This window comes from Halichoerus grypus, chromosome 11, assembly GCF_964656455.1.
Source record: "Halichoerus grypus chromosome 11, mHalGry1.hap1.1, whole genome shotgun sequence".
NCBI classification, from domain to species: domain Eukaryota; kingdom Metazoa; phylum Chordata; class Mammalia; order Carnivora; family Phocidae; genus Halichoerus; species Halichoerus grypus.
The window spans coordinates 32,022,384-32,041,303 of record NC_135722.1 but is presented as its reverse complement, the minus strand read 5'-3'; the positions used below and the strand labels follow the sequence as shown (position 1 = coordinate 32,041,303).

Here is an 18,920-nt window from a genome sequence, read left to right as displayed (position 1 = left end):
TATCTTCTTTGGTTCTAACTATGCAACCATGTTGGTTTCTATAGGCTATTTAACTGAGATCATCCAGTATTTCAATGTACTAATTTTTCAGAGAGAGCTTCTGATCACATACACTGATTGACTCATGAACTCTAGGGCTGAGAGGGCATTATTGTGTCTACATAGGCCCACATCTTCAGCAAGGTCTATGGGTGGGGTCCTATTTTCTCTGAAGACAGGAGGCATTGATTGGCACATTTAGGGTAATAATCTCTTTCCTTTAATTCTTCCAACAATGCCACAAGGCCAGTATTCTCTCGATTATGTAAGTAAGGAAATGGATCTGGAGAGCTTAAATAACTTTCCCCAAATCATACATATACTAAGTGTTAATGCTGGTATATTTACATCATGCAATAATGTCTGAAGATAGCTAAGCAATACACAAATAATGATGTTTATATTATGTACGAGTAATGTGCATTTGGGTCTATATGTGGATTGACACTGCTGTTACACATTTAGCCTGGAGAGGGCTAGGACCATTTAAAATAATCAGAAAAGTGAAAAGTCACTGTGGTAAATGTTTTAATGCAAGGATGATAGTTAATATCTCCTACTGGATTCTGCTTTCTTCAGATTTGTTTTGCTTTGTAGAAGGAAACTACCGTTTGCAGTATCTCCAAATAAACCACACAATATTTTAAATTTATGTCCTTGACTCATAGATTAAAGTAAATAAGAAACATTGAAAAAACATAATACAAGGATGGGCCGGCATGGCTGGTAGTGTGTGTAAGGTTGCACATTACACAAAGTCACCACATTGACGGGGGAGCCATTCACAGAATAGATATTGTAGATTTTTATATTTTATGGTTATACTCTTCTGGTAGATTGTGAAAGATCTTGTTTCTAACAAAATCAATTGTTTATGACAATTTTCCAGTAAACAGAGGTTATTGAGGTTGGCTTCATTATCTGAGGAAAGGAGGCTAAATAGTTGATGTGTTTATTTCTAGGTAACAATAGCAATCAACCAGTCTGATCTTAAATGGACTCAATTTCTTATCCATAGTCAGCTGGTTGACATAAAAATGACTGGTCATAGTCCTGCTATCTAGGATCTTATAGTCTAGTGGAGACATAGGACACAATGAGGAATGAATGCATCATAGTTGAAGCACAAAATACTCTGAGTAAAACAGGAAAGAAGCTATCAATTGTATGTGAAATGGGGAGGGGGAGTTGTGATGATGTATCGGAAGACTCAAAGCAAAGAGGAGAGGGTACTTACTCTGATGAGCCAAGAAAGAGCAGAAAGTGGACTGTCATTTGAGGAAATTTAACACGAAAATGTACAGAACCACAGAAGTGCATGTTCTTTGTCCTAAGGAAATGGTGAGGAGTGTCTATAAAACATAAATTTATGGGAGAATGAGGAAAAAGAGATTAGAAAAGTAAATTAGTGCCTCACTGTGGAGATCTGGGATACCATGTAAAGAATTTGGACATCATTTTTTTTTCTTATAGGCAGTGGGGAGCCAATATACTATTATTATTATTAATATAATATATTAATATAAAATATAATATAAAGTATATATTTTTAAATATATTTTATTTTAAAAATATATCTGATAAAGATAGTATCAAAAATCAAACTAAAGAGCAATTATAGCTACACAGGTAAAAATCCCAAGTACATAGAAAAATGTTATCATCAGGAGCTCTACACTCAGCATGGAGTCTCCTTGTCCCTCTCCCTCTGCCCCTCCCCTGTCCCCTGCTTGCATGTTCTGTCTCTCAAATAAATAAATACATAAAATCTTTTTTAAAAAATTAAAAAAATGTTATCAGGAGTTATCTCTGCAAAGTATAGGTGATTTCTTTTCTTTACATATTAAACATGTAGTTTGCATTTTCAAATTTTTTACAATAAGTCCATATACCATTTAAAACTAGTAAAAGGTAAACATTTGATATTAATTTCTGATATTTTAAAGAAATCAGGGATGGCAGTCCAAGATTTGTGTAGAAGGATAGGATTTTTATTGTATTATTACTTAGAGTAGTAAAAATTGGTGAGAGACCCCCTAAATGAACAAATATAAGAGAATATTAATTCAAATTCTATATAATGGAGCATCATGTACCCAATTAAAATGCTATTCTAATATTATTTAAGGACATGACATGCAGTTACATAAAAAAGATATATAACTACACTTGATTCCCATTGCAACACATCTGCGTTTTGAAACTATAAGGAGTAACAATAAAATGTTAACAGTGGTTATCTCTCAGTAGAGGGATACTATTTGATTTAATGTAACTTTTTTGGGTTCTCTCAAATATTTATCTCTATATGCAGACTTTGATTTATAATCAGAAAAAAATAACCTTTACTTTTAAAACATTCTACCATGATACAAAGTTTGGAATAAATTAGAAATGGAATGTACTTTATTTTTACTTTATATATGAGTCAGCCATATAACCACAGTCACCAAGGTGGCAATTTTGGCTCACTTTTTAAATTTGGTCTTTCACCAAGTAGAGAAAAGGTTTATCAGTGGGCAAGCAGCATTCCCGAACTCGTGCAGGCGCGCGCACACACACACGCGCGCGCGCGCGCGCACACACACACACACTATTCCTATGTGCGCCCCCTCCCTTCCCCTGCCCTCTTAATACTGCCCAGGCTCTCATCACTTTGTGGTGCCAGTTGCTCAACTTAATGTCCTGATAAAAAGCAGTGGACAGGGCGTCTGGGTGGCTCAGTCGTTAAGCGTCTGCCTTAGGCTCAGGTCATGATCCCAGGGTCCTGGGATCGAGCCCCACATCGGGCTCCCTGCTCCGCGGGAAGCCTGCTTCTCCCTCTCCCACTCCCCCTGCTTGTGTTCCGGCTCTCGCTATCTCTCTCTCTCTGTCAAATAAATAAATAAATAAATAAAATCTAAAAAAAAAAAAAAAAGCAGTGGACATTGGACGCAGGCAAAGATTTGCTCTTGATCTGTGTGATCCTGGCAATACCATATAATATCTTTGAGTTTTAATTTTTTTTATCTTTCATATGAGGGTGATAAAACTAATGCATAGGGGTATTGAAAGATTAAATGAGGTCCTCTAACAAATAAATGGTGCTTAATAAGTGTTAACCTTTTTCCTATTTGCTTCTCTTCAGTTTTTAAAAATTATTTCTCTTTAAAAGCCTCCTATTCTCTTTCTTGCAAAATACCAACATTTTCTTTATTTTTTTCCCTTTCTCTTCATCTTTAAATCATAGAATTTATTTATTAACCTTCAGTCCCAGTTATCAAAATGCCAATGATCTTTTCTTTGGTCTGAATTCTTCAGACCACATCTGCATTTATTTATAATTTCTTCATTCTTTTTTCTTTAACTGTTACCTATTGCCCATTCATAAATTTTTAAATACTCAGAGTTGTCTGTAGAAAGAGAATCACATCTAAGATGTTGTTTATGTCTTTTGATCAAATTTATGTCTAAAATATAAGAAAATTTGAAATATTTAATTAGTTCTTGCAAAAATCATACCATCGTGCTAATTTTCAGTAGTCTTGTTTTTTTAATGTATTTTCTTCTTTCTGAAATTTACTATTTTTATCTTTTTTAGTTTTGCATTAAATCAATACATTGTTATTATATAAAGCACCGACAGTATGAAAACATTAAAAATATTAAGAAAAGTCACTGTTTTCTACCCAAAATGCCACTCATGTCCCTTCCTATCATAAACTAATTGTACCCATTGGAGGTAATCAGTGTTAATGGTTTCATGTCTATTTTTTCCCCTCACTATCAATTATTAGTGTCTTCAAAAGAGTACCCTGTGCTCCTGGGTTTGACAATTTGTTCCAAAGAACTCCTGATCTTCAAAAAATCTTAAGTGAATTATGAACTAGCGTAATATTTTTGAAGATGGAAAGTATTTCATAGGGAAAATAAAGAAATTAAATGTGTTTTAATTAACTTTTGCTTGGGAAGGCAAGCATGACAACTCTGGGAACAGAACCTCCAGGTCCAGGATTCAATCCTTGGTTCCTACCCAGGGAAATAGCTGTCTTTTCACTTAAGCTGAAGAACATGTCATGATCAGAACCTGTAACTAAATAAAACAGGAGCTTTCACCTTCATACATTTTCCTTACCAAAGGATTCTTTTCATTTTCACTGATAATGCAAAAAATTGAAATTTGGCTGAAGTTTCCCTTGGTGTACCAGATTCCAATTTCATATTATTCCAGTTGCTTCTTAATCACCAGTCCCTTAAACTCTGACTCTGCCTCATTTCCAACCCCCATCCTCAGTTACCACCCCTTCCCTAGAATCACAGTGAACCCACATTCGTACAGTCTTCTCTCTCATAAGCTTCAGATACAGCTTCCTCTCACTAAGTCTGTATATTTAATGAGGATCAATATAGTCCTTCTTCCAAAGTACTGCTTTTTACAGAAAACAAAGGCTGAACTAGATGGAGTGAATCTCCCAATTGTAGAAATAAGACCTCTGGAAGCAGATGAGGATAGTATTATTTTTGTCATAAAAACAATCTTTTGAGGTCCTCAAAATCCCACTACCTCTACTTAATTAAATAAAAGAGCCCATGTAACTGCCTAGTGCTATAACTCATCTGTTGTTCCTGATAGAAGATAAGACTGACTTTCTTTTCTCTAAATGTTTATTTCTACTTGTTGGGAATTTTGACATAAAGATTTAGAGATTGTTGAAAGTAGAATCAGCCACAAAACTTCTCTGCCCTTGCAACTAATTTAGGAAAAGAATCTTAAATGGATTTTAGCATAAATGAAGTGAACTACACAGCCAACTCAACAAATGTGAAAAGAATGTTATATTCCTCAGATATAATCAGTGTAAAACCTTAATGCCCTTCTGAATTTATATATTCCCTTACTACTCAGGATGTTAAGGCATGTCACAGATTTTTTTTTTTTAAAGATTTTATTTATTTATTTGACAGAGAGAGAGACACAGCGAGAGAAGGAACACAAGCAGGGGGAGTGGGAGAGGGAGAAGCAGGCTCTCCGCCGAGCAGGGAGCCCAATGCGAGGCTCGATCCCAGGACCCTGGGATCATGACCTGAGCCGAAGGCAGACACTTAACGACTGAGCCACCCAGGTGCCCCGGCATGTCACAGATTATTAAACAGCCCGTCTGGTTTACCTGAACCCACAGGATTAATTTAAGGTCTTAATCAGATAAACATAGATTAAAACTATTAATATCAATATGCCAAGTCTTTAAAAAAATTATACCACCAAAATGATTGACCTAGAATACCAAATGCTACCTCTCATTATTTTCAGCACATAAAAATGTGCTTTTTGTTTCTTAATAGCAGACTTTGTGATCCCTGTGCTACCATATTCTCCAAATGAGGGTTTGGCCTCAGTCAAAATATTCTATTAATCTAATAGGCTTTTCAGCTGTAATCCATATGCATGAAATTATGACATTTAGGCATGGCAAAATAGTTTCAATTAGTCAAACGCTTTTTTAAATCAGGAACTTTAAATATTTAAAGTACACAGCCAGAAATTTTACATCATTCATTCATTTCTTTTGTCTCTTTCATCACATCAGTGATTGTTGTGAATTTTGCTTCTATAACATCTCTCTTATCTATTCCCTACTCATCATTTCACTTCTACTTCTTTAGTTCAGCTACTTAACATTTCTAGCTTGGACCATTGCAATAGCCTTCTAACTGGTGAGTCTTCCTGTCTTTTTCAACTCTTCTCATCTCCCTTGCACACTGCTCTTAGAAGCATCTTTCTGGGGCACCTGGGTGGCTCAGTGGGTTAAGCATCTGACTTTTGATCTGGGCCCAGGTCATGATCTCAGGGTCATGGGATCAAGCCCCCAGTTGGGCTCCATGCTCAGTGGGGAGTCTGCTTGAGACTCTCTCCGTCTCCCTCTGCCCCTCCTGCTTCTGCTCTCTCTCTCTATGATAAATAAATAAATATTTTTTTAAAAAAGAAGGATCTTTCTAAATCACAGATTTGATCATTTTATTTTGTACTTGAAAGTGCTTAACGGGTTCCAGTTGCCTCTGGTATAAATTCTAAATTCATTAGCAAGGCACGGAGGCCTCCTGTTATTTAAAGCCAGATTTCCTTTCTTGTCTTGTTTAAAGTTGGATCTCCCTCCCTCCCTCTCACACACCGTACTCCAGCCTATAAAGTCCCTTTTGCTTGCTCCCTGGCATCCTGCTTTTTCACAGCTCTGTCTTGGTCCATAGTGCTTTCTCTATTTGCCTTTTTTCCTTTTATCTCCTTGGAGGCTATTTCTTTATCTTCGAAAATTCCAGTAAAGGATCACTTGCTCCATGAAGTTTTTTCTCGATCCCATATGTAAAATCGAATAATCTCTTCTTTGTGTTTATTCTTCTCACAAGGTGCTTGGACATGCCTAGTCTTCCTTCTTATCGCACTCCCCTGATGGAATTAAACACTCCGTCTTGTGAATGCTCTTTGTTACAGTGCTTGGGGCATGCCTTGTCTCCCACTCCCAGGGTGTAAGCTCCTGACAGCAGGGCCTCCTCACTTTTGTGTCCCCAGGTCTTTGCCTATGCCTAAAAGACATTTAGAATATATTCTTCAAATAAATTTTAAATATTTTATTCTCCAAGTTTCCTAGCATCTTGAATATTATTCACATTGCAAAGATCTTAGCCTCTTGAATAATTGTTCAAAATTATTTTTGTTGATGGAATTCTATTTTCAGTGTCTTTCACATTTGCAGCACTTGTGATATTTAAACTAATACTTAAAGAATATGCATCCTCTAAGCTTTCAAAACAAATGGATCATGGTATCCCTAAATAAATACTCAACTTGGGATAAAAAATATGGGTGAAAATAATGAAAATTTGATTACAAGTCTATTTTACAGATCATGAAAGTAACTTAAAGATTGTTTCCTGTACTTAATATGCTTCAAATCACCTGGAACACTTGAAAAACTAGAGACCCCTGAGTCCCCATTCAGAATCTCCTTTGTGGAGCTGGGAAATCTGTATATAAAACAAAACATTCAAAAATATCCTCCAAGTGATTCTGATCCAGTCAGTCCCTAAAATAGCATTAGGAAATTACTGATTTAAGAGATCTGAGGTAAATTTGATACACAGACAAGATCAGAAATTACATTTTCAAAGATAAATCGCAAGAAATTTAACAATGATTAAAACTTCACTTTGTTTAACACCTCTTGCTAGACATATAGCTGAAATTCTACAGAATTTGAAAGCAGGAATTACTCTTCACTAATCCCATACGTTTTTTCCTTTATGTTGCTGCCCCTGAAAATGCTATACTACTTAAAGGTGCCATAAACAGCATGGTTAATGTCAGGTGATATTTCCAAGATTTTAATGAAATTTAAAAATACACAATTATTCCAAAAATGTATATTCCTGTTGCTTGACAATCAAACCTTAATAATTAAAGAATAGGTTACAAAAGCATGACAGCTGTCTGGTCTCATGATTACCATGTAATTTTAAAGAAAAAAATAGAAACATCACAGAAGTACACTTGTAGTTTGAAATATCAGGGATTAAGCCAATTAAACCACTTCAACATTGTCAACAAAAAAATGAACTCATGGGACACCTGGCTGGCTCAGTTGGTTAAGCATCTGACTCTTGGTTTCAGCTCAGGTCTTGATCTCATGGGTAGTGAGCTCCAGCTGGCGTTGGGCTCCATGCTCAGCTGGGAGTCTGCTTGATAATTCTCTCCTTCTGCCTCTCATCCGCTCTCTAAAATGAATTGAAAAAAAAAAAAAAAAGAATGAACTCCTTTTGGTATTCCTCTTTCATTTTTTTCAAAGATTTTATTTATTTGAGTGAGAGAGCACTGGGGGCGGGGCAGAGGGAGAAGCAGACTCCCCACTGAGCGAGGAGCCTCATGTGGGGCTCGATCCCAGGACCATGAGATCATGACCTGAGCCGAAGGCAAACGCTTAACCAGCTCAGCCACCCAGGCTCCCCTCCTCTTCCTGCTTCTCATTTTTAAACCCCCTGTACCATGTGTACCCTATAGCCAAAAAAATAAAAGCAGCTCTAACTACATTTGAATGAAGTACTCCATGCTGGTTCTGAACTTTTTCACATTAGTGATTTATTTCCATCTCTATGCTCAAATGCTACCCTCTCAGAGAGGCTTTTCTGACCACACTATAAAATAAATACTCTGTGCCCCCCACCCTTCTCTATGCACAACAGCCGGCTGTATTTTCCCTTTTCTGACCAATTACATAATTGTCATTTGTCTCTAACCACTGGAATTTAAGTTCCATTAAAGTAGAGACTATGTCTGTCTGTTCACTATGTGGCCCATTAGAAAGTCCAAATGAATATTTTTGCATAATTAATACATATGACTAAGAATTTCAGCTTACTAAATGCACTAGTGAGTGATGTTTAAAAGTATAGGTTCCAGGCGCCTGGGTGGCTCAGTAGGTTGAGCGTCTGCCTTCGGTTCAGGTCATGATCCCAGGGTCCTGGGATCGAGTCCCTTCTCCCTCCGCCTCTGCCTCTCTCTCTTTCTGTCTCTCATGAATAAATAAATAAAAATCTTTTTAAAAAAAGCATAGGTTCCCCAACATGATATATATATATATAGATAGATATATAGATATATAGTTATATAATGTACATAGTGTAGTGACCACAACTGTCCCTGAACTGCCCCCCCTTATTCTCTCCTCCCTCAAATACATATCCATTTCCCACCTTACACACACACACACAAACACACACACACACAGCCCATGATTGCTGTCATACACCATACAGTGGATATACCTAAATTACGGTTTCTTGCTGCATTTTGTGGTTTGAGAGTTAACAAGTCAATCTGCATGGGTTGATTTTGTAGCTCATCATCATCATGGTGGTGCCAGTTAGCTAGTATCTGAGCTTTAGATGATGCAGATTCTCAAGTCCCCCAGAAAGTTTCCCAAGAACAATATTTCCAGGGGTGATACAGCATTTTTTTGTGTGATTTATAACATTGTTCCAAAGGATATTGTAATCCACTGGAGCATCAGCTGTAGATATTTCCATCACAGGCATGCAGACAGGTTCTATGTGCTAAGAATTAGGACAAAAATTTGAAATGGTTTCTGTGACAAGGCATAGCATAAATGGTATAAGAGAGCCATGATAGCAAATCCTGACTTTGCTACTAGTTTAGTAGTGTTACCTTTGGCAAGGTACCTGACGTTCTAAACAATGGTTTCCTGTTCTGTAAAATGGGGATAATTATACCTACGTGATAAAATTGTTGTAGGGACTAAATTAAATAATAGTATATATAAAGCAACTGCTTGCCACCAGCTAAATAGTTGAAATGGCAGTTATTTAAGTAAAACTTTTTTTTCATTCCCCATGAGGGCACTCAATTTGGTGCTAGAAGTACAGTACTGCTCAAGTACTATTTGTTGATTTGTTGACCTATCCTATTATACTCCTTGGAGACCCTTCTATAATCATCTTACTTAACAAATAGGGCATGGAAAAGAACATGTTACAATCAAGACAGTTTTGGTGCTCATGAATTCAAGGTAATCTTGTTCTAAAATTAGAAAATGGCAGTTTGTGTGTATCATTAAAAATAAAAATAGCAACAACAAACTGCATAAGAGGTAGAATGAGACTTTATATTCAATATAATCTTTCTGTCTCAAGATAACTCTTTAGAGGAAGAGGTAGGTTTAAATCATGGCTAAGATGAATAATCATAATAGTTCTATTGAAAGAAGGTGAACGACTTTTAGAGTGTCCAGATACCTACTTTTAATTTTGCATGCCAACAGGCAGAGTTACTGGAATTTGTAATATAAAGAATAACTTGTTGAATTGTGGGGTTAGTTATATTTACATGCACACATATATACCCACAAACACATACTATCCTTCTGTCTGTAACAAATTTGTTTTCCCAACTAGGTTTACTTGGAATTTTGTGAAATATGTTTCTTTTTCTTAAGTCTGTATGAGTGGTGGGTTGAGTAGTAGGGGCAGGGGAGAAGGTGGCAGAATGTGAAAAATTTCACCATAAAACTATCATGCATGTGACTGCCTTACCGATTCAACAGATTTGACTTAACCAGCCTTGTTTTAAATAACCACCAAACCAGTGTTGTTCTTTAGGAATGCAAACTATCACACTATGTTCCTCTTAGTTTGGAAAATTCTTTGTCAATAGTAAAGAATTCAGACTTTCACTCATCCTTCCAGCATAGTAAAAAGTACATATAATTTAGTGATCAAATCCAATGTCAGCCATTGATTAGTTGAATGACTTTTGTTACAAAAAAATTTTGTTTTTTAAAGTCCAATTTCCTTGATTTGTAAAATGGAAATAAAGATAGCTATCCCAAAAGACTTACTCTTACAGAAATCAAGTGTGTCTCTCTCTCTATATATTTATAACATGTTTATATCACATGCATTTAGTTTGTATATATATGTAAAGCACCACATAGTAAGGTTTAAAACATGTTCTGCTTAATTGAAAATGTAGCCACTTTGTAGAATACACGTTAGGTATTTCCTTGAATAGTGTAAATAGCAGCCTTTTCTAGAGGAAAGAATAACATTCACTATTTGTTCTCTCATTACAGGCTTATGAAAAAATTGCTTACCTTCTCACCAACTTAGGTAAGCCCTTCGTTTTTACTTCACTCCTTAGTAAAAGAATAACATATGGGCATATCAGTCTGTAGTTGCTTTATGTACTCTAGCATTTTTAATGTCAACTTCAGTTATGTAAATTGTCAATCAAAATGAAAGACATGCATGGGAAGTCGGAGCAAATTACATAACTATAGAGAGGCGGTGCATGTAGCTACAGAATCTCCTTCCTTGAAATTATTAGCAAACCTAGCTCTCCCTACATGGGAGTGCTTTTCTCCCCCTACCTTTTCAGTTCTTTGGGTTTTTCCCCCAATTTTTATTTTTATCAAAATATTGTACTACATGTACATAATTTAAAAGACAAAAGAGTGTTAAGAAATTTATAATTAAGGGGTGCCTGAGTGGCACAGTCAGTTATGTGTTCCTGAGTGTCAGCTCAGGTCATGATCTCAGGGTCCTTGGATCAAGCCCCACATAGGGCTCCCTGCTCAGCATGGAGTCTGCTTGAAATTCTCGCCCTCTCCCCCTGCACCTCCTGCTGTGCTGTCTCTCTCTCTTTCTCTCTCTCTCTCAAATAAATAAAATCTTTTTTAAAAATAAATTTATAATTAAAACCCATACTCTGCCACATTACCCATTCTTATTTTCCATTTTCCTGAGAGACTACTTTTTTTTTTTAATTTTAGCAATTTCTTTCGTTATTTCCTACCGTATTTCTAAATAGCATGTTTCTCTGACATTCTTGGATTTTTCAGGTTTGGGAAGCTATTGCCTTCCCCTTATAAATGACAAGAACTTAGGTCTTAATGTTCCCTACAGTGTTCTGTCCTTGCACACTTTCCCATCTATCACCTGTTATACACACACTCTCTTTCCTCCTTCCAAAGTAGTTATATTCAACAGATTTGAATTTTTAGCCAAATTAATAATTAATGTTTACATCATTGTTTCTATTTAACTATTTTTATATGTAAGACGTGGTATGTACTATGATTGTTTCCTTTCTTAGACAATCTTTATATTTTCATGAAGCTAATAATAGCACTTTTTTCTTTAATTTTCTACATACTTTCTTAATTTATCCCAAACTTTCTGCTTCAACTCTGAATGGTCTCTAAATACTTTCAAAGCCATCAGGCATGCTACTAATTTTATTTTCTTCTTAGAGTTCCCCTTCCTGAACCCATTGTTTACTCCACTCTCAAGGGCCTACTGCTTTCTCTCTCCCGTGCTCTGGGAATTCCTTTTACCTTTATTTCTCAGTTGGATACCACTCTTTGGACCCTTCTGTCTTCTTTTGTCTTGGCTTAATTCCTTATTTTGCTGCCTGAAAAGTAAATTTCTTGAGACCTTATGTGTCTGAAACTGTTTTTCTCTATCCTCAAACTTGATTTTTGGTGTCTCGGTTTGGGGAACAAAATTCTGATTATAGAGCAATTTAAGCAGTGATCTTTCATTGTTTGAAAACTCACCAGATCCCAGGCACTGTGCTGGACACTCCTCATGCATTTTGCTTTATTGACATCACAATTCTATGACAGTAGGATCCCTATTTTATTAATTGGAAAATGAAAATAAGTTAAATAAGTAGAATTTAAACCCAGATGTGGCAGAGTCCACTTAATTATGGTGGAATAACTATATCACTCCACTTTTGCTTCCCCTATAATGTATTTACAAGTACAAGTAATAACAAAAGGAACATTGTGTAGAGGGAAGAACTGGGTCCTAGGTCAGGCTCTGGAAATAAGTGGTCATATTACTTGGAAATTATGTGACTTTGAGCAAGTTTTCTCTCTCCATTCTTTGTTTTCCTCCTTCCCCCATTCCCCCCCGCTCCTTCTTTTCCTTTGGTTCTTCCTCTGTTTTTGTTTTTTTGAGTCTCAGATTTTGTTATTGGTAAAATGAGAATGATAACATTTCCTAAACTGTTGTGGATTGGCTGCCCAACATATGACAAGTGTTCAATAAATGGGAATGATCTGTTGCATTGTTCTTAAACCCTGTGAGCTACAGTTTCTGCAGCTGGATAATGAAGCACTTAAACTAGATGTCTGAAAGCTTTCTTCTACCTCTGATTCTCCATATTCATTTGCTTTTAAAGTCTTTCATACCCAGGATGGAAGCAAATCTAAGGAAGTGATTTGAAGGATCATAATAGTAGGAAATAGAACAGTTATTTGTGTTAAGTACCAGGAGAACCAAAGTTTGCACTTGATATCTGATTTTTCCATCTATAACTCATGACATAGTGCCTATGGATTCATAACAATTAATAATGAATGGACTATATTAATTTAAATTAGCAAAAATATTAATATTTTGTTTGAAATAATGTCATTGTGTATATAGATATAAATAAGTATATATTTAATATTTGGATATTTATAAGTACATACATAATAAATATATATGGTATTGTATTCTGTGTAATTTTAGACTGTGCAAATTTGTGCTTCAAATTAGAAATTAGGTTTTACTTCCTGGTAGAGGTCACACATTTTTTATTTAAAGGATCTTTTAAACTTTATGTTTCTTGACTTATTTTTTAGCCAAATGTTTTATTTTCGAAAGTCACCAAAAAAAATCAGTTTCAATTCTATTACATTTTTTATGTGAGAAGAAATATATAATATTTGATCCAAAGTAATGTTTTTTTTTCAGTTTGGTTTTATGGTCCAAATAACAAATTATTTATAATAATGAAGTATCCATAGTATGAATTATCTACAAAAAATGAACATGGATTCCAAGAAACAAATTAAGCCAAACAATTAAGTTTCAGTTTTGTCATAGAAGTCAATTCAGGAACAAGAGCACATATATCAAGAAAATAGTAACAAAAAATCAGATGTTGCCATGTAAATATTAGGCAAACCAGAATTTAAGAACTGTTTGAGTGGGAAAGAGAGATACATCACACTGATAAACAGTCTGCCAAGTCAGTGTAATAGTCATGATTTCTATACATCTTTTTGTAAACCTTCAAAATATAGAAAGCAAAACATGATAGAAATACCAAATAAATTGACAAATCCACAATCAAATATAAGCTAGGATATAAAATATTTGAATATCATAACTAACAATCTTCTCTTTAAATATATATAAACTGTATGCTCAACAAAAAAATATATACTCCTCCCAAACACTTAATACATAGACAAAATATATCCAAGTAATTTGACCACAAATGAAACCAACTTTTTTGCTCCAAAGCAGAAATCACGCAGGAACATTTGTGGATCATGATGCAATAAAATTGGAAATGGAGATCCAAAAACATACTACACAATGGGGACTTTTTTTTTTAAATCCTTATTCTCAGTTCCAGATAAGTTTTGTACTAAATTTACAAACTGTTTAGGATGAAACAGTCGTGAAAACACAACCCACCAAAACCCTGGGGGAATGTGGGCTCTCTTGGCTGCTCTCACTAGTGCCCACCCACCAGTCAGCCTTGGGGATGCCCCACAGACCCCTGTCACTTCTGGCACATATTGTAGTTGGGCTTGGAATCCCCCAGGACCTATTCCTATTCTGTGACTGGATCATGCACACATTTTGGCCCACCTTTTCCTTAAATCAGATCCCATCTGTTTTCTATCTTCCTTGAATTCTTTAATTATATGAAAATATATATTAGCTGTGCATACAGATCTTCTATCATTATTTGGATCCTGGGTGGGAGCAGGGGCTACAGTCCACCCTGCCATCTTAGTTCAGTCTCTTGCATCATTTTGTTTTGTTTTAAGAGTCATAGAAACATAAGATGTGAGAGTAGACAGGTTCTTGAAATCATCTTGCCTAAACTCCTTGTTTCATAAATGTTAAAACTGGTCCCAAAAAAGACGTAAAGAGATCTACCTGAGATTACCAGAAAATTAGGTATAAAGTTGAGATAGGAGCCTAGCTCCTATGACTGAGGTAGTCTTCATTCCTCTTTACCATTGTACTTCAGTCTGCACAAAATATCCATTCTTCAAAGAACTCTGTGGACAATTTAGGTCCTTATTCAAGCATAGACAGTTTGAGTCAAGGACTGATCCAATGTACCTGGTTATTTCCAAATGACAATAGCAGACAGAATCCTGAAAATCTTTATACATTATTAATAACAGGCATCCTATTTTTGTAGCTGTGGGGAAAGTCTGAAGATTGTATCGTTGGATCCTTTTATCAACTATGTATGTACAGCAGACATTATCATTCACGTTTTGCAGATGCAGACCCTAGAATTCAGAGACACTGAGTGCCTCGTAGAACTAGTAAATGGCTGAACCAGAACACAAACATGAGGCTTCTGATTCTATCTCCATATTTCTTGTTATTCACCTCCTCTATGTAAACACACCCTGTTTTCCTTTTAGAATATCCTCGAACAGAATCTGAGTGGGAAAACAGCTTTGCTCTGAAGATGTTCCTCTTCCAGTTTGTTAATTTAAATAGTTCTATCTTCTATATTGCTTTCTTTTTGGGGAGGTAAGTCAAATTTATGTTCATCATCTTTGCAGAGTGAAAAAGACTGCCAACAGTTCCATTGCCAGTTTGTTAATAGAGGTGGTGAATCCTTGTCCCCTGCCTTGGAAAACTGCTAACCAGCCTTCCTGTGCGTTTTCCATCAAAAGTCTTAGTACAGTGCTTCCAGCTGCCACTACCAATTAAAGTTGGCATAAAAAAATAAAACCTATGTACCATGCTTGGGTTGGATTATGAGTATCCGGTCATCAGTAATGATTTTGTTAAATAAGAAAATGATTTTTGTGTAACCCTAGGTTACATTTCCTTAGTGTAGAAATTTCTCTTACCTATCATGTTAACATTTTTTCCTATGTTTGCTGCACAAAATGAAAAAGAAGCATATTAAACTATGCTTAACACTCCAGCCAATGCCATGGAAACATACTAAAGCTAGAACCATTTTAAACTAAAGAACTCAGCACATTACATTAATATTCATTAGCTGGGTCAACAAAACGTTAAAGATCTACAGGTGAAAGTGGAAAATTTCCTTTGGTTGTGTTGTCTATACTTTCTCACCCCATTGGGTGGGTGGAGAATTGAATTCACATACCACTTTTTCCTTTTTAAGTCAGATACTTTGATGTGTAAGCATGGCCAAAGTCTGCAGTTTGGGGACAAGATGCACCAGTGAACATTTATGTCTACCTACCCATGCATTAGTAGATGTTCTTCAGTCAACCCCACATAAATGCTAATGAATTAAAATGGCTTTTTACAGATTTGTAGGCCACCCAGGAAATTACAATAAACTCTTTAACCGGTGGAGACTGGAGGAAGTAAGTAACCTTGTAAGGGTGAATGTGGGACTGGGTGTGGATATGGGCCAATGACCATGGGAGGGAAGTGGGTGGAAAGAGAGAGAGAAGGTGGGTACATGGAATTTCAGGCATGCTGAAGACACATTTTTGATAGAAAGTTCTTATGGGTTCAGAAAGGAAGGAACTACATCTTTCAAACAAAGGATATGAACTTAAAGGTTAAACCCGCAAATCCTGACCTCAGCTCTTTAATTTTCTACCAAACCCATTTTCTCCATTCACAAAGCTCAGAAATTTAGCTCCAGGGATTTTTCACTTTGGAGGAATTATTATAATCTATTCCATGGGTTTTTGAACTTTTAAATATGTTAGGTTTCCTTTTAAGCAGGGAAACTTCATCCAAAAGAAAGCTTACTTGAAACACCAATCTATAAATATATAGATCTATCTCTTCCAAGTCTTACAGGTTTTTTTTTTATTAATTTATAATATGTATGTCATGGAAACAAAAGGTCTAGTATTGCTAGAGCACAGGGTTAAGCAGATTGTATATTGTCACTGAGACAGACATATGGTCCTCCAAAATGCCAGCCTTTACCTCTAGTCTATGAGCCTACTTCCTCAGATTGTGGCAACTGAAACATTTTAATTTTTACCAATATAACATCTAAAAGATACCTCCTTTTGATTTCAGCTCCTTTAATTATGAGTGAGATGGAGAATATTTTTCATATGTTTGTTGAATATTTTCTATTCCTGTGTGTATGTGCTATCCTTGCTCATTTCCATTAGACTATTTTTCTCTGTCCTAAAAATTTATAAACTAATAACATTAGGCTATAATCTTTCAATTTGCTGCAGATATGTTCTTGTTTTATTTTATGTCTTAATTTTGTTTTGATAAATTTTTTTTACAACTCTATAGCATTTTTCATTTAAAATATCACTGCTGTTAATGACTTCAGGCATTTATATCATGCCAAAAAATGTGTTTTTCATTCTAGAAATTAAAAAACAACCTCACACTTTTCACATTTTCACTAATTTTTTTTTTTAAATATTGACGTCTTTGGTGCATTGGAAGTTTATTTTCGTGTAAAGAGTAATCAAGATTCCCCCCCACCGCCAAGTTGGCAGTCACATATTTAATTAATAATACATTTTTTTATCACTCAGCAAAATAAGATTTCAAGATTTATCATATTCTACATCTTGAAATCATGTCTATTTCTGGACTCTGTTCAGTCTCATTGGTCAGATTGCTTATTGCTCCTGTAGTTCAAAATTGTTTTAATTATTCTAATGTAAAATCCAATTTAATACATGGTAATATTAGTAGGAGGTCATAATTTAGAGAGAGGCTAAGAAAAGTTTCGCTGAGAAAAGAGATATTTCCAGTCTCTATCTAAAGAGCTCCCCCAAACTCAGGGGAGTCCTCATTGATATTGTCTCCCTAGAGCCTTCTAGTTGATTGGAATACATGGAGAAAGCCTAAAACTTCCTAAGAATAACATGCTTTACATCATAGAAACCTGAGCTCACCTGCTAAACTTGCTACTTATTAATTCTTTGCCCTTAAATTAATCCCTCTGAATATCTGTCTCCTCATCTGTAAACTAGCAGTAGTAATACTTAGGTTACAAAGTTGTTTACAGATAAGAGATAATTTGCATAACACAATTAGCACAACCCCTGGACTTTGGAAGGCACTCTATAAATTGTAGCTGATAGTTACCAATGCTGTCTCACAGCCACCTAGTCTTACCCTCTTAGGCAAAAACAGATGAAGGCCTTCCATAATTTCAGGCCTCCAGAAAGTCCCCAAATCAAACTTGCAGTTTTCACTCATAGCCCAGAAGTATGACTATATCTGCTAAAAGGCTTTCATCTACTTGGTTTGGGACCCAATCAGGAATGTTCACCTGAATTAGCAAGGATAGTGTGGGGAACAGGCAGGTGGATCTGCATATTGACCATTTTAGAAACTGTTGTCACCAATAATTTTGTTTAATTGGATATTTTTACTCTTAAGGGTAAAATTATTGGAAGTCATGTTTCTTCTTTGGGAGTCCCAGGGAAATAGTTCTAATACTGGTGTCAGGAAAAATGTTTCATAACCATCCTAGACATTTTCCACAATATATATGGCATACATAATGGCCATATTTTCCAACAAAAGATTATTTATTTTGAAAAAAAATCAGTGAAATGAAAAATGTGGGTTTGTGATATACCCTAGAAATTCTAGAAGTGTACTCATAAATACACATAATGGAAGATAAGAATTGACCCTCAGAATTCAATCATACAAGCATTATTGACACATACTCCCATTCCAGGCCTCTGCTGGGTAATACGGGGCATACAAATGAAGAAGTCCCTTTCCTTTCTTGATGATGTTAATAGTCTCGAAGAGAAGAACATAACCATGTTATGTAACAAGTATTCTGTCTTGGAGTCTGACAGTCTACATTCTAATTCTGCCCCACCCAAATCTTAATATCTCTAAGTCTTTTTTAAATTGTGATAGGAATAGCTATCTCAGTAGGATTGGTGAGAGGTGGATAGAATTGAATCATGCATGTAAAATCCCTGACACAGGGCGCCTGGGTAGCTGAGTTGGTTAAGCGTCTGTCTTTGCCTCAGGTCATGATCCCAGGGTCCTGGGATCAAGTCCCACATCAGGCTCCCTGCTCAGCGGGGAGCCTGCTTTTCCTTCTCCCTCTGCCATCCCCATATACTCTCTGGCTCTCTCCATCTCTGTCAAATAAATAAAATCTTTAAAAAATAAAATAAATCCCTGGCACAAATAACGATAGCTATTATAAAGAAAGCAAAAAGTACTTCAATTCTATTTAAAACATTTATGAACTGGCTATACTGGCCTTTCCTCATACTATATTGTATAATATCTCACATAAATATTTTATGTAAATCTATATAAAAATGTTAATAATGATTAATATTTAA

General features: G+C 35.6%; 1 protein-coding gene across 1 annotated transcript in view; it reads left to right on the top strand.

The window, feature by feature from the left end:
- The window catches only part of ANO3 (anoctamin 3), a 272,413-nt gene that overhangs the window by 227,527 nt on the left and 25,966 nt on the right, over positions 1-18,920 (top strand). The window contains exons 18-20 of the mRNA XM_078058286.1: positions 10,656-10,692; positions 15,039-15,150; positions 15,911-15,968. Of these exons, the coding sequence (XP_077914412.1) occupies positions 10,656-10,692; positions 15,039-15,150; positions 15,911-15,968 (207 nt within the window). The remainder of the gene's footprint in view (positions 1-10,655; positions 10,693-15,038; positions 15,151-15,910; positions 15,969-18,920) is intronic.